This window comes from Molothrus ater, chromosome 8 (assembly GCF_012460135.2).
Source record: "Molothrus ater isolate BHLD 08-10-18 breed brown headed cowbird chromosome 8, BPBGC_Mater_1.1, whole genome shotgun sequence".
Classification (NCBI taxonomy): Eukaryota; Metazoa; Chordata; class Aves; order Passeriformes; family Icteridae; genus Molothrus; species Molothrus ater.
Genome location: NC_050485.2, coordinates 30658502 through 30673642, shown reverse-complemented (window position 1 = coordinate 30673642; position 15141 = coordinate 30658502). Strand labels below are relative to the sequence as shown.

The 15141-nt window shown below is 42.2% G+C and overlaps 1 protein-coding gene across 1 annotated transcript; it reads left to right on the top strand.

The window, feature by feature from the left end:
* Positions 1–70: 70 nt before the first annotated feature.
* On the top strand, positions 71–14927 carry MCMBP (minichromosome maintenance complex binding protein). Its single transcript, XM_036385440.2, has 16 exons — positions 71–215; positions 823–908; positions 2460–2600; positions 2907–2948; positions 3410–3511; positions 3975–4104; positions 4729–4880; positions 5619–5719; positions 7497–7666; positions 8507–8630; positions 9742–9859; positions 11047–11212; positions 12975–13108; positions 13621–13785; positions 14166–14254; positions 14550–14927. The coding sequence occupies exons 1-16, from the start codon at positions 158–160 to the stop codon at positions 14674–14676; spliced, it is 1905 nt and encodes a 634-aa protein (XP_036241333.1). The 5' UTR covers positions 71–157; the 3' UTR covers positions 14677–14927.
* The last annotated feature ends 214 nt before the right edge of the window (positions 14928–15141 follow it).

Genomic DNA, 15141 nt, shown 5'->3' with positions numbered 1-15141 from the left:
GCTGGAGGCGGGCCCGGCCGCCATTCCCGCAGGAAGAGGAGGAGGAGGGCAAAGAAGAGGAGGAGGAGGAAGCGGCGGTGATCCCCGCGCTGGGCTGGCGAGCGGGACTCGGCGGCCGCAGGGTGCCGGCAGCCCCGCGGTGAGGCGCGACCCCGCCATGCCGTGCGTGGGCGACTGGCTGAACAGCCCCCTGAGCATCGTGCAGGGCATCTTCGGTGAGGCGGGGCCCGCGTCCCCGGGCGGCGGCGGGAGCGCCCCGCGGGCGCCCGGAACCGGACGGCGCTTTCCCTCGTGGGGTGGTGGCGGGGCCCGGCTCTGTGTCTTATGTATCTGTTTAATATCTTATATATCTCGTCTACAGCGTGTGTTTTGTGTATCTCGTGTACCTCTGGGTTCCGGCAGCAACGCGTGCTGGCTGCCCGCGCTGCCGAGCGCGGCTGGTGGTACCAGCGCTATCAGCCGCGGCTTAATACTTTTTTTTTTTTTTAAGATTATTTACGGTTATTTTAGACACTGAAAATTAAATCTGGGTTTAATCTTCCCTAAAAGAATACTGGCATTAAAATTTGCGGTGCCTCGGCTCCTGCCCGTGCCCACTGCGGTGTTGCGGAGCTTTCCCTTGCTCCCAGGAATGGCTCTGTGCTTCTCGAGTGGTTTGAAATGGGAAGTCAGTGACTTGCAAGGGGAATAAATTAGTCCGAGATGCACTTACTTCCCTAAGATAGAAGTGAAAGTTGGGTTTGTTTGATGTGCTGGGAGAATGCTGGGTAAAAGTCTCTTACGTGGTGATAACGGGGACGTTGATATGTTGTTTTTTTGTAGCCCAAAATGCTCCAAACTCTGACTGGGAGAAGAAGGTAACTGAATACTTCAAGGAGAAGTTGAAAGAAAATAATGCTACTAACTGGGTAAGAGTGTTTGTTTCTTTTCGAGTTATACTTTTTCTTAAGCTTTGTTGGTTTTTTTTTACACTTTATTGCAGCGGCTTGCTTTTGATAAAGTCCTGCAATTTCACGATAAGTGTGCAGCTCAATTTCACGCCCAAGCTTTGGGATGTGGAATTTGCACCTCGGCTGCCTTAACCTGAGTGCAAAGCCGGGATGTGAAATCCCAGCCCATCCATCCCCTTGCCTTCAGCACCCTCCTTCCCCCAGGCCATCGCTGGTGGGTGCTGCCACTCTGTAGCACAGTCAGTAGATGGCAGGAGATGACAAATATTGTCATTTTTGGGGAAGTGTGAGTCCTCACTGTGCACCACGGGCTGCTGCTCATAAACCTCTTCTCTCAGGAGCTTTTATCACAATGCAAAACTTGTGTGCGTTGAATAAATAGTTGCCTGGACCTTCAGGTTTTAAAGAAAAAATGCTTTTCCTACTAAAATTGTGCTTTATTGAGCTGAGTCAGGCCTGGTTTGAGCAGTTTAGCAGGGAAGCTGTGCTTTAGGTTTTAAAATAAAGTGTGCACAGTTGAGTTCAAAAGCTGATACTTTTCTAAAGGGCTGTAGCAGAAATGATGTAATGGGAGTGATAGTGGGATTAGAAACTTTCAGATCAAATCTGTTCTGTCACTAAAACCAGGTGAAAATTATTTTTCTTTGTCTGTGAAAGTATTCTGTATTTAGTATTAAATGGTTGCCTAAATCAAAGTATTAATGGCAAAATTGAGTAAACTTTACAACATCAGAAGGAATTGAAATAATATTTTCTTACTCAAAAAAACATGACAGGATACACTTTTGTTAAAATGCCATTTCCTATAGGGCCACTTACAGCTTTTGTTGCATTTTAATGTTGGACGTGGGCTTTTTCAACAAATATTTTCTCTTCAGATTTAGAAAACCCTATTCATATTGCAAATTCTTTGAAGTTATACCACGTGCTTAGGCATTGATTTTTTTTTTTCTTTCTATTTTCACATTGTCATGTAAAACTGTGTGAAAAAGACTTCCCCAATGTGGACTTGGAAATTAACATACAGGTTTTCCAGGACCCTTTGTTATAAGAAATTGTGCATACAAATTGTTCCAGTACTGCTGGTACATAGCACATGGTGGAAGTGCTGTTAAGTAGAAATAAGATAAGTAGTAAATTCTGTTTAATCCTTTAAAAGTTAGTTTCAAATATTGTACAGTTTTCGTACAGTTCCAGTGACCTATAACCACTTCTTTCATAGTCCAGTATTTGGGACTGGAAGAATTTGGGAGCTGTTAAGTGCCTGTGAATTGTAACAATTATCTGTAGCAGCCATTGCAGGAAGGTGTTGGGATAGATACACTTTGTCACTGCTTAAAGTGGGATGGGAAATGCACTCAGAAAATATTAAGTGTGCTATAAATATAGAGGTGTGATGGGCAGGATATACTGGATGGTCAGAGAATTAAGTTTTTGTGCTGGTTTTGGCTCACTTCAGAGCACTGCTCAATATATACCAGTTGTATAGAATAATCTGTTTTTTCACAGGTCCCATCACTGAATGATGTTCCTGTACATTACCTAAAACCCAACAGCTTAGTGAAATTTCGCTGCATGGTTCAAGATATGTTTGATCCTGAGTTTTACATGGGAGTCTATGAAACAGTTGACCCAAACACAAATGCACGTGTAAGTGAAATACTGAGTTACTATTTTAGCAAATGTTTGTCATTTTACTCATTCTGGTCCTTGTATTTCTCTAGTTTGAGAGTTAAACCTGTGGAGTGTGGACACTGATAGTAACTGTGTTCAGCTCAAGTGGCATCAGTAAAACATAACTTGTTACGTTTCTGTTGAGGAATAGAAAATGTTAAAATGATGAAAGGTTTGGCAGGACGTCTGTGAGGGGCTTTGGGCTTCAGTGATTTTGGTGTGATTGATGTTCAGGATGCTGTCAGAAACAGAATGATTGCATTGCCTTTTCCCTCTTGACAGGTTTTGCATTTTGGTAAATACAGAGATGTGGCAGAATGTGGGGTAAGTACTGTAAATTATATGAACTTAGAGAAGAAATATTGGAATGGAAAGTGGTAGTTTTATGTGCGACAGAGCTTCTTTGGTACTTGGCAATGGATTCTGAAGATACTGCTCTAAATGCAAAGTTAATCTTTGGTTTGGGAAGCAGAGTATTCATAACTGCTCACTGGCATTCTAATTTCCACAGGCTTCCAGCTGTTTCTGTTGTATTTAAAATTTGTTTTGGTTGAGTGGAGGGGGGAGTGCCCATGACCTTGAATCTGTCTGCTATGGAAAATAGTTGCTTTTAGTAGTGCAGGGCAATTTGAATCAAAACATTATATATTCACTTTTTCCTGAGTTATGTAGTCTTACATGTTAATTGTAACTTCTGGCTGAGTAACTGAATCTGTGGGGTTAGTTTAAAAAAAAGAAAACAAACTGTAATCAGATTTTTAACAGAATTTCTCTTGGGATTCCAGCCTCAGCAGGAAATTGATTTGAACTCCCCACAAACAGTCACCTCAGAGAGACAGACTTTCTACTGTGTTCCAGTGCCTGGTGAATCTGCATGGGTGAAGGAAATATCTTTTTTGACTGAGCCAGTGCTTTGTTATACAATCAGTGATCACAAACTAATTAATTAGATTTAAGGAATAAGTTTATTTAAAAATTCTTTTTTTAAAGTGAATCTGGAAAGGTGTAGGTGTAGAAAGAGAAAAAAAGAAAGTTGATGGCATGTAATATGCACAAAGAGAATGCAAATTAATTTAGGAGCACTTGTTTTGATTAAGTAGACATTTTTGCTTGGGAGAGCCTTGAAAATTTCTGTTAATTTCTAGTTGCAAATGCTTAGGAAAAGAGAAACTTCAGTTGAGCCACTGGCATTTTCTACAGCAGGACACTTACACAGTGAGAGTCTCCTGTAAAACACCCGTAGCTGAGCATGTTAAAATTAGGATTTTGTTAAAAAAACCCCACAACTAAACCTTAGTGTGGGTGAGTTTTCCCTGCTCAGTGTGAGGCTTCCTTAACCCTTGGCCCCACGCCTACATCAGTGCCAGCCAGGCCCGGGTGAGCCCCTCCACCTCCTACACCCCCAGCCGCCACAAGAGGAGCTACGAGGAGGATGAGGACATGGACCTGCATCCCTCCAAACAGAAGGAGCAGCACATGGGTAAGAGCTCAATGGTTGTTCTCATATCTTTCCAGGATTTGGCCAAAAATCATTGCTAAAACCTGAAATATTGGCAGTTGTTTTCATTGTTGTTGTTATTATTTAATTATTATTGTTGTTGCGGCCTTTATGATTTGGAGGCTTTGTTGAAGTCAGTGGTTTGATTTGAAGGAGTGTGGAAAGCCTATAGTGTTATATGTGTGCTGTATGACTTGCTGACAATTTACAGAAATTTTTAGTATAAACTGGGTTTTATGCATATTCTGACCTGTTTTTTTAAACATGAAGTGCAGAAAAATGTTACTTTTGCAGTCCTATGGACTATAGGAAAAAAAAAATCCTTCCCCTGGTTTAAACATTGCATTTTGAAAATCAGATTTCTGGCCGTGTTTGGATTTCCAAGACACATAGATCTGCCAGAGCTCTCTCTCACACTTAACTTGATTACATATAATATGCACTTGTGAGACTTCTCATATTAAGAGGTTATTCTGTCAAGTATATTGCATTATTAAATATTCTTGTCTCAGATGTCTTAAGTTAGTTTTATTCTGTGTTGCTCACTGAAGAAAGTTGTTAAGTTCTGCATTTCTTTTTAAAAAGCCTGCAAATCCTGTTTTTCAGGCAGTGGAGGTGATATCCATGGATGTGTGGAGCCAAAGAGATTAGAAACAGAAGCTTCTGCAGGTCATCATGTCATTTCTCCCAACTGCTCCCCTCCACTTGACCTAAATTTTCCCTTGCCAGGAGAGAAGGGACCAGCATGTCTTGTAAAGGTGAGAGAGGAGAGCTGAGGCTGTGCTCTCAGAATCAGCCTTGCACTGGTTTCTAGGCACAGAAATGTGTCTCCAATTCAGAATTTTGTTTCCAGAGATAATTACATTCTTTCTCTTCACTAACACAATGTTTCTCTTCTTGAGTGCTGCATTTGAATTGCTGGAATCCTTCAGCAGCATTTATTAGAGCTTGCACCATCTCACCCCACTTAGTTTAAAAGAAAAAGATTCCAGTATTAGATGCTTGAGGGTGCAGCTGGTATTGAGCCCTGGTATTTTTCTTTTAGGATATTTCCTCTAATTGAAAAACAGCTGTGAAAAACCAAGCTGAAAATCCAATAAACTACACATTTGTGTACTGAATTTGAAATAGTCCTTGATTCACTGCTATGCTGTGTTACTGTGAAACTTTACACAGCTGTTGCTGTATTGACTTCTCTCTTATTTAGCAAATCTTGATGAATCAGAGTAGAATACAATTGTTTACACTCATGTGGCAAAGAATGCCAATAGAAAAAGCATGGAATCATAAAACTGCTGTGAACTCCCTGACAAGTCCCTTTCCCAGTGTAAGCTTGGTGACACTGAGAGCAAGGGGAGACCTCTTCCTTCACTCAGACTGTTCTCAGGCCACAGCTGAGTCTCCTGAGTTTCCTTTATCTGACAGCTTTTCTGCTGTCCTGCATCTGGCCCATCTGCCTCAGCTTTTTCTTTTTTTTTATTTTCTCTTTGGGGCAGATCTATGAGAGCTGGGAGAGCTTCAAAGTCAATGATGTGCTGGAGGTGTTTGGTGTTCTGTCTGTGGATCCAGTGCTGAGCATAGTGAACAGTGAAGAGAGGTAAGGCTGCCCTGAAATGCAGGATTTTATTGCAGTGAGCAGACAAGGAAATGTATAAATACATGATAATTATGCTTGAGAAGTGAATTTGTTGCTTTAAAATAGCTTGATGAGGAAAGTGTTACATCCAGCATCCTGGAAACTGAAGTCCAATGTGCTCTGGCACATCCATATCCTTGGATACCCAGTGCATCTTTTTTTAGGTTGTTTTACAGTCTGTAAAGCAGAAAATGCTTCTGTAGTTAAATGTTTTGTACTCTTTCATATGTACTAAATTTTCAGTGAATGAGTGAATAGTGAGCAAAGCTTTCAAGGAAGCTTTAAAATTGTAAATGTCCTTCTGAAGTAATTTCTAAGTCCATGGAAGTTGTTACCAGAAATGTAAATATTTCTGAAGAATATAAGAAAAAAGTTTGCATGTCTGCATATAGAGTGATAGTGACCAAAATGAGTAAAAAATGGGTTGATTTTTCACTAATTAAGGTATCTCATCTTCTTAATCCACTGATAGAAATCTCCCATTTCACCTGCTGTTCTGCAATTCCTTGCCTGACAAAATACGAAATCATTTAGGATGCAAGAAGTCAATTTGCAAAATAAAACTCTTGACCAAAATCTAACATAAAAATTGCTGATGTCTTGAACCATTGCACTCTGAATCATTTCTGTTGGTGAGTTTGTTCATCTCTGGCAAGTAGGACACCCAGAGTGCAATGTGAATCCTTTATAGTGCCAGCTTCTTAAAAACTACCTCAGCCTGGTCAGCTGCTTTTTGTTATCATCTGTGTGACAGCTAATCCCAGACTGACAGCTCAGTTGCACTGTCACAGGTGCTTGTGGGTTTTTCCCTGTGTCATTCTGTAACAAGAAGACAAAATGGTGGCATTCAGCAACATTTTGAATACAGACAAAAGGAATCTCTTTTAATGGACAGAGTGTGGATAGTGTGTGGATGAACTGCTGAAGTGGCTTTGAAGTAATAAAGCCTGACAGTTTTTAAAACCAGTACAAGAAGATGAAATCTGTGCTAAACTTTACTGTCATCTGATAGAGTCACTTTAGGGATTTTACTTTCTAAAAATGAAAACCACCTGGAAGAAATTTTGTAAGACATCTTCAGGGAGAGCAAAGCTTGTGTATCTGAACTCTTAAATGAAGAGGTAATACCTCCAGGTTCCAGCAGAGGTACATTAGGGTTTATTTATTCACAGTTCTTTTACTCAGCCAGTGATAGAGATGTAATGTGACTGCCTAGAAGATCTTGTCAGGCTCCAGAACTTGGTGGGAGATGAAAATCCCACATGTGCTTACAGAGACAAATGTAGTAAATGACCTTATTTTTTTAAAAGCTTCTCTTTAGACTTCAGTACAGGCTGGACAGAACAGTGTGTGATATTTTACTTGAAGCTACAGCCTATATGCAGCAAATAATAAATGTGATTTTTATTTGTGGGGTTTGGTTTGAGGGTTTTTTGTTGTGTTGGTTTTTTTCTTCAGAAAAAAATGGCTTGATTATTTTCTGAAAATAATAGAATCCAGATATTTTGGGTCGAGCCTGCTTTGGTGTTAATATGTCATTATGTAATTGTAATTCAGTACTTGTGGTGTTTATAAAGATTCTGAAGAAGGTGGTTAGAGTGTGGGAGGAGTCAGCAGGAGCCGGCAGGGATGTTGTTTGTTCCTCTGTTCTTGGCCTGCTTCCAGCTGCTGTGGCTCAGAGGGACAGAAATTCCCGTGGGATGTTTCTGAGTGCAGCTGTGCTGTGCCCCCTCTGCAGGGACAGCTCCAGCCTGGATCCTATGGAGTGCATGGACACCATGGAGGAGCAGAGGGTGCACAGCCCCCCGGCCTCCCTAGTGCCCAGGATCCACGTCATTCTGGCACAGAAGCTGCAACACATTAACCCCTTGCTGCCTGCCTGCCTTAACGAAGAGGAGAGCAAAACCTGTGAGTGTCTGGCACTTTCCAGGACATCTGAACAAATGCTGCTTTGCTCAGAGGCAAAATGCCTCAACAGCAGGGTTTGAATTTAAATCTTGGTAAATGATTGGTGAATCTTGGTAAATTACCTGCATGCAGTGCTACACAGGATGCAGATGTTTGTGTGTATATGATGTTTACATTTTTATTTGGCTGAAATAAAAGTGATTTATGTGGAATTTGGTTCTGCATTCTACGTGCCCAAGGATTTTGCCATGTTGTTCAGCCATAAGATTTGATTTGTTTTCAAAGAGAGTTGTGAATTGCTGGAAAATTAGATTTCCAATTTAGTGTGATACTGGAAATAAGAAACATACTGATAATACAGGGACTTCTAATACTGTGCACAAAATAAGGCAATTCTGCTTTTAAGCAACTGTGCTATTCCTTGTTTGACTGTTATTTTTTCACTGAATTATTGCATGCAGACCTCTGATATTTATGACTTTCTTCCTTGAGTGCCTTGTATTGCTTGTTCTGAGCAATATGTAAGAAGTTTTTTCTGCCTTTAATATAAAATGGAGCAGCTATGAATTTTATAAATTTGGCTCTACACTTCATACCCTACTGCAAATGCATTACACAATATCTAATCTTTTTAAAAAATAAATTCCAAGGAAGTGTTGAGTGATTCAGGTTGTCCAAAGCCAATTGAAAAAACCAATGAGCATTCAGGGTTTTTTCCTTGACTGCTTTGGAATAAACATTTTTCTTCATCAAACTGTGACAGAAAGTCAAATTTATATAGAGGGAAGAGGGTGAGAAACAAGAACATTTTCTGACATTTGTCCTCTGCTTTTTTGCCAGTTGTTTCTAATTTCATGTCTGAGCTGTCACCAGTGAGAGCAGAGTTGCTGGGGTTCCTCACCCACGCCCTCTTGGGAGACAGTTTGGCTGCTGAATACCTGATACTGCATCTCATTTCTACAGTGTAAGTATTTACATGTGTGCTGAGAATTTATGTATTGATCATTTAAAAGAAATCTCCTTCTATGGGGTTCTTCACCAGTCTGCAAATAAATGGCAGAAGTAGCTTAAATAATACTTATTTCAGTAATACTTTTTCCAGGTAGAGTTGTCATGTCACAATACTCACAAAGGCAGGTTTCAGTGTCTGAAATAGCAGTAAATATTAATAAAAGACCAGCTTTATGGCAGTGTGTACTTTCAGTGCTGCTTTGAGAGCTGACAGAATCTCCAAGATGCTTTTAAACAGAGGTATGAAAACATCTTTCTGCCTCTGGCTTCTTTTAAGGAATAGGACATGCCACTGACTTCCCAAAGACAGCCTTTCCTGACTGCAGGAATTATTGCTTAGGTACTGCAAGGTACATTGTGGGAATTTGTTTAATTAACTGTAAGCCTGTTTATTGGTAAGTTCTATTTAGCATGTGATAGAAATTTATTTTTATGTTGGTTTAAACTATCTATGGGTGAAAGAGCAGCATCCTTGGATTGATTAAAATCTTAAGTGTGAAACTTCAGAAATTATCGTTCAGGCCCAAATTTAATGTTAGTCATTTTAGTCTTCAAAATCAAAACTAGTTGTTCTCATTCTTTTTTGTGGGACTGTGAATATTCCAACACTTAGCCTAGAATGTATTTTCTCTCTTAGCTGGTATCACAAAAAGGTTGAGAGTTGTCAAGACTGGGGAGGTGATACACAGTGAGAAGAGGGAGAGGAAATCTGAGGGCAGGTAAAGGAGATGAACAAGTGTGATAAGGAGGGAAGTTGAGATTGGACAGCAGAAAGGAAAAGAATGGAGTGTGTTCACTGAGTAACAGCAGGGTACAGGGAGAACAGAATGTCTGGAAGGCCAAGTACTGTAAATTACTGCTTTTGTGTGGTGCTGTGAGGAGCAGCTTCAGCCTGGCTCAGCTCCTTGGGCACTGGGGAAGGAAGGCAGAGGAGCTGGCTGATTTCGGTGTGTGTGCTCTGAAATCCTGCTGGCTGTCAGAGACACCACACAATGCTCCAGCTGCTAACACCTGTACCCAGTGTTAGCCAGGTGTTTGCCTAACCTGTGCTGCTTTTGCTGCAGCTATGGCAGACGGGATGTGCTTCCTCTGGGAAAATTCACCGTCAACCTGAGCGGCTGTCCCCGGAGCAGCGCCTTCACCGAGCACCTGTACCGCCTCATCCAGCAGCTGGTGCCAGCAGTAAGCATTGCCTGGGCAGGGCTGGGGGTCTGCTCTCACTGATCCAGCCTGCCCAAGGCAGGCTGGAATGCTCTCCTGCTCCCCATTTAGAGAGCAGGTAGCAATAGAGATGGGGCTGTGCCTGGGCAGGGCTGGGGGGCCTGCTCTCACTGATCCAGCCTGGCCAAGGCAGGCTGAAATGCTCTCCTACTCCCCATTTAGAGAGCAGGTAACAACAGAGATGGGGCTGTGCCTGGGCAGGGCTGGGGGGCCTGCTCTCACTGATCCAGCCTGGCCAAGGCAGGCTGAAATGCTCCCCTGTAGAGAGCAGGTAACAATAGAGATGGGGCTGGCCTGTGTGTTGAAGTCTGTGTGCCTCATCATCTAGGATGAATATGCAATGAAATCCTCTCCTCAGAGGTATTGAACTGACAGGCAGATGCTGCATGCTTTACTTGGTCTTTCTGGATTGATGTGTTTAGACATTTGGGTTATTAAATTATGGTGTGTGGTGGTCTTCACAGGGGTCTTAAAATGAGGGAAGAGACGAGAATGTTGACTCCATGTTTCAGAAGGCTTGATTTATTATTTTATGATATATATTATATTAAAACTATACTAAAAGAATAGAAGAAAGGATTTCATCAGAAGGCTGGCTAAGAATAGAAAAAGAATGAATTAAAAAAAGGCTTGTGACTGACTGAGACAGTCCAGACAGCTGGGCTGTGATTGGCCATTAATCAGAAACAACCACATGAGACCAATCACAGATGCACCTGTTGCATTCCACAGCAGCAGATAATCATTGTTACATTTTGTTCCTCAGGCCTCTCAGCTTCTCAGGAGAAAAAATCCTAAGGAAAAGATTTTTCAGAAAATATCATGGCTACAATGGTGTCATTAGGGCTTACTCAAGTTTGTGGATACTGCTCTGCAGAAAAGCCACAATAATTCAATTTGGGGTCACACTAACAGTATTGCTGCAATAAATCATTTTTTATTGAGCTCATCCTAGATGTGCAGAACAGGTGATAGGAATTCCTAACAGCAATATTTTCCTTTGGGAAATTTTGAAATACACGGCATTTGGATGTTAGGGATAAAGCATTGCAGTGCCAAGTTTTGCTTTGCTGTGCAGGCTCCCAGGCCAGCTGTGGCTGCAGGAAGCAGCATTCCCTGGGGTGCTGATGCTTTGTTTCTGGTTGCAGTCCTACCACCTGCGGATGAGCATCGAGAGCATGAACCACTCACGCTTCACCCCTCACAAGGACTACACGGCCAACCGCCTGGTCAGCGGGCTGCTGCAGCTGGCCAGCAACACCTCCCTGGTCATAGATGAGACCCAGCTGGAGCAGGGACAGCTGGACACTGCAGGTACACAGCTTCTGCTCATTTGGGAGGTTAAAAGCTGCTGTGTTGCAAGACACGGTGATAATCGTGTCCCGCTGATAAGGGGTCTAGTGCAAAACTCTTTGTGGTTTCTACATCCTATTGCACTGCTTTGAAGCAGCTTCCTGCAGCCTTCTCAGCCAACTTAAGACAAATTGGGAGAATTTTTCATTACCAAAATAACTCTGATTCATTGGAGTGGCCTTTCAGTTTCCTGTGATAGTGTGTGAAGTGGGCAAAGCATATGCTGATGCCTTATGCTCTAAATTTTTACTGTATATCTGGAAACCATCCCTGAGAACTGGAGAAAAAAGATTGCTATTACTGTCTTAAAAATAGTGGGGATTCTATCTTACAAGCTGATGTAGCACTGTGTAGCATGCTTTCAGCAGAGCTTTAGAAATTAATTTAATTATAACTCACTTAAAAGAGCTGAGTTGCATTAAAAGCTCAGTACCTGGAGAATGTACAGTACAGGTGTCCTTGGTGAGTCCTGGGGCTGTCCTGTGCAGGGCCAGCAGCTGGAGCCCAATGATCCTTAGGGGTTCCTTCCAACTCAGGAGATCCTATGAAACAATAGGAAATCACTGCAAGTAATTTAATTTTAAAATAAAAATGCTGTCTGGAGAAAACTGCTTTGTTTTTTTTAATTACTGCTCTTAAAAGTTGCTCATTAAAATTATTCAATTGCTTTTGAATTTTCAGTAGTTTTTGCTACTCAGCTTTAGAAAAGCTACAAAATTTTGCTAAAGAAAATAGTAAAACAAGCAACAAGCTCTGCATTGTCTGTTTCCAAAAAATAGTTAAAATATGATAAACTCCCATTGAGAGAGAACTCTCACTGTGCTGGTCTATAGGTTTTCTAAAATGTTTGTCTGTAATGTTCAAAAATACTCAGCATTTAGTGAAAAATAATATTTTAGATATTAAAAGTTGCAGATAAAAAAGGCTTGGTAATTTTATTTCTTTTTTGCTGATGTGATGTTGTTTTCTACTGAATTTAGTGTAAAGAAGTAAAAATTTTTCATTTCTTACTGCAGCGTTGGGAACAAAATTTAATCCTAGAGTGTCTTCAGATGTAGTAGTTGGTTTGGAACTCTTGGAAGCTACAGCTTAGAAATTTCAAATGGAAAAATGTCCCAGAAGTCAACCCTAATATTAAATTTGCCTTTATTTGCTAACTTTGCCTTTACTTACAATGTACTGAATTAGTACTAAGTATTTAAAGGCAAAACCATAACAGTAGTTTTGTCATTTGATGCAGTAACTGCTGAAGAGAAATCCAGTTTGTCAGGTACATGTTGGTTTTTCAAAGAGAGAATCCCAAGGGTCAACCAGTTGATTTGTCAATATTTTAAATAACTTAATTCCACGTAAGGCAAGTGACTACTGTTAAAAAATTGGCAAAATTAAATTGCTAATGTTTTTCTGCTTTTGAGGAGAGAGTGCTTTTTTTTGTTTTTCTCTCTAAATAGATACCTGGCTTTGTAGGGCCAATGAAGACATGAGCTATAAACTCATGTACTAATGCACTAAGCCAGACAAGGTTTGGGCCTGAAATCAAGAATTCTTAATTTGATTCACATTCAGAAGTGGTTGTCTCTGAAGACACCTCAGACCCAAGAAGGAACAAGATGATTGCACGAATCCTTCTGCTTGCTGCTCCTCCAAGACAGAGGGGAAACAAAAATCAGGGCTGACATTTGTTTAGGTCCAGTGCTCAGGGAATTCATTGTTGCTCTTGCAGGTGTCCATAATGTGACAGCCCTGGGTAACCTGATCACCTGGCAGAAGGTGGATTATGACTTCAATTACCACCGGATGGAATTCCCATGCAACATTAATGTGCTGATCACTTCCGAGGGCCGCTCGCTCCTGCCGGTATGGGAGGGAGGGGCCTCCAGCTTCTGCCAGGGACAAGCGGGGACAGGAAACGTGTCTTGTGACCAGGGAGGGTGTGACACTGGCAGTAGCTGCTGCCTCCTCCCTCGTGGCCAGAAAACAGAGACGGAGCTTCCCTCCTCCTGCCTGAACAGGGGCGGTGAGGTCGTGAAGGACTCGGGAGTGGGTAAAGCTGCAGAGATGTGCTGCTCTCCAAGCCTCCCTCGGGCATGGTGGGTTCTGAGGTGATGGGCACAGATGTGGCACTGCCCCTGCAGTAGCCTGAGCTTGCAAACATCTGCTCTCTGACATGCCAGCTTTGTCCACTGAGCCTTGGCTCTCCTGCTTGAATCAGGAGCTGTTCAAAACGTGAGCTGGGGAATGTTTCAAGAATTATCTTACCTTGGTTCTGGGAAATGGTGGCTTCTGCTGCTTCTGAGAGTAAATTAGTCTTGGAATAGAAAATAGTGGGATGTGGAAAGAGATGAAAGAAATGTGATTTTCTCTTTCAGTCAGATTGCCAAGTCCACTTACAGCCACAGATAATTCCCCCGAACATGGAAGAGTACATGAGCAGCCTCCTCACTGCAGTGCTGCCCTCTGTGCTGAACAAATTCCGAATTTACCTGAGTTTGTTGAGGCTGCTGGACTACAGTATATCTGATGAGGTGACCAAGGTATGGACACTTCCCTCATTTGTTTTCAGCAGTGTATTTGGATAGAAAGCACCTTAGTAGACACTTACTGTACTTGCCCTGTCAGTGATTCTCCTTTAAGTTTTACAAAACCCAAATAGAAGTGTTTTCACATCCTGATGTGCCTTCAAGGGTTTGTAAAGTATATACTGAATTTATTAGATAAGGAACAGTGCATGTAACCTGCTTTCTAAAGCTCATTTTGAAACTGGGTTCTTTGCAAAGATGAGAAGTAGCCTGCTTTTTCTCAGGCTCACTTCTGGACAGCAGAGTTGAAACGTTGAAATCTAAAGCTTGTTACAGTGTTCTTATCTCCTCCTGAGATCTGTTTTGCTCCATAATTCCACGCTGTGTTGTTCCAGGCGGTGGAAGAAGACTTTGTGGAAATGCGCAAGAACAACCCCGAGAGCGTCACGGCCGATGACCTGCACAAAATGCTGCTGGTGGCCAGGTGGGTGTGGTGCCTGTCACCACTCAGGGCTTCCCAGCAAGCTGCAGCTTGAGCCAGCCCTTGGTCTGCAGCTGAATTGTGTCAGACTAGCCAGCCAGAGGAATGAGGCAGAGGAGATTCTTAGTTAGGCCAAGTATTCCCTCCCTGCTTTCATCCCATGCTTTCTTACTGCTGAAGGCCAGCTGGGTCAGAGAGAGCTGGGCTGGGTCAGAGTGAGCTGGGCTGGGTCTGAGCTGTGTGGGTTGCAGCAGCAGCTGCAGCAGCTGTTCCTGACTGGCTCTTTGTGCTCCCCCAGGTTCCTGTCGCTCAGCGCGGGGCAGACGACGCTGTCCAGGGAGCGGTGGCTGCGAGCGAAGCAGCTGGAGGCCCTGCGCAAGGCCAGGCTGCAGCAGCAGCAATGTGTCAATGGCAATGAACTTTAACAGCTGCTGGATGTCACCCTGAAAATGTCTCTAATCCTAGGTGGAACCCATACTAAGATTGGAATATTGTTCATACCAGTTTTTGTAGATAATTTATACCAAAAAGTTATGGATATTTACCCTTGCGGTCTGAACGCGCTTAACTCTGTTCAGCCACCTAAACATATTTTATGGAATTTTTTTGGACCCTGTTTTGTAATTGAAAATTGGTAACATTGAGCAAATTGTTTGATATTAAACTTTAATACTGAGGTTGTGTAAACTTACTCCCTTTAATAATAATAAGAGAATTTAAGCCAGAGCCCTTCAAACATAGCAGTGGTATGCTCTGTTCTGGAGGACATTTGTGCTCTAATTTCTGCTTGGCTGAATTGTGAGCATCAGAGCTCTCAGCTGGCCAGCAGCTGCAGCTGGAGGAGGTGCTGCCTTCACTCTCTGTGCTGTTCTGTGAGCTGGGGCAGGTCA

Bases quoted from the DNA above. Each gene is read 5' to 3' on its own strand.
- MCMBP (XM_036385440.2), top strand. From the start codon at position 158: ATGCCGTGCGTGGGCGACTGGCTGAACAGCCCCCTGAGCATCGTGCAG. The intron at 4,105-4,728 runs GTAAGAGCTCAA...CCTGTTTTTCAG, and splicing joins ACAGAAGGAGCAGCACATGG to GCAGTGGAGGTGATATCCAT. The intron at 13,109-13,620 runs GTATGGGAGGGA...TTTCTCTTTCAG, and splicing joins AGGGCCGCTCGCTCCTGCCG to TCAGATTGCCAAGTCCACTT.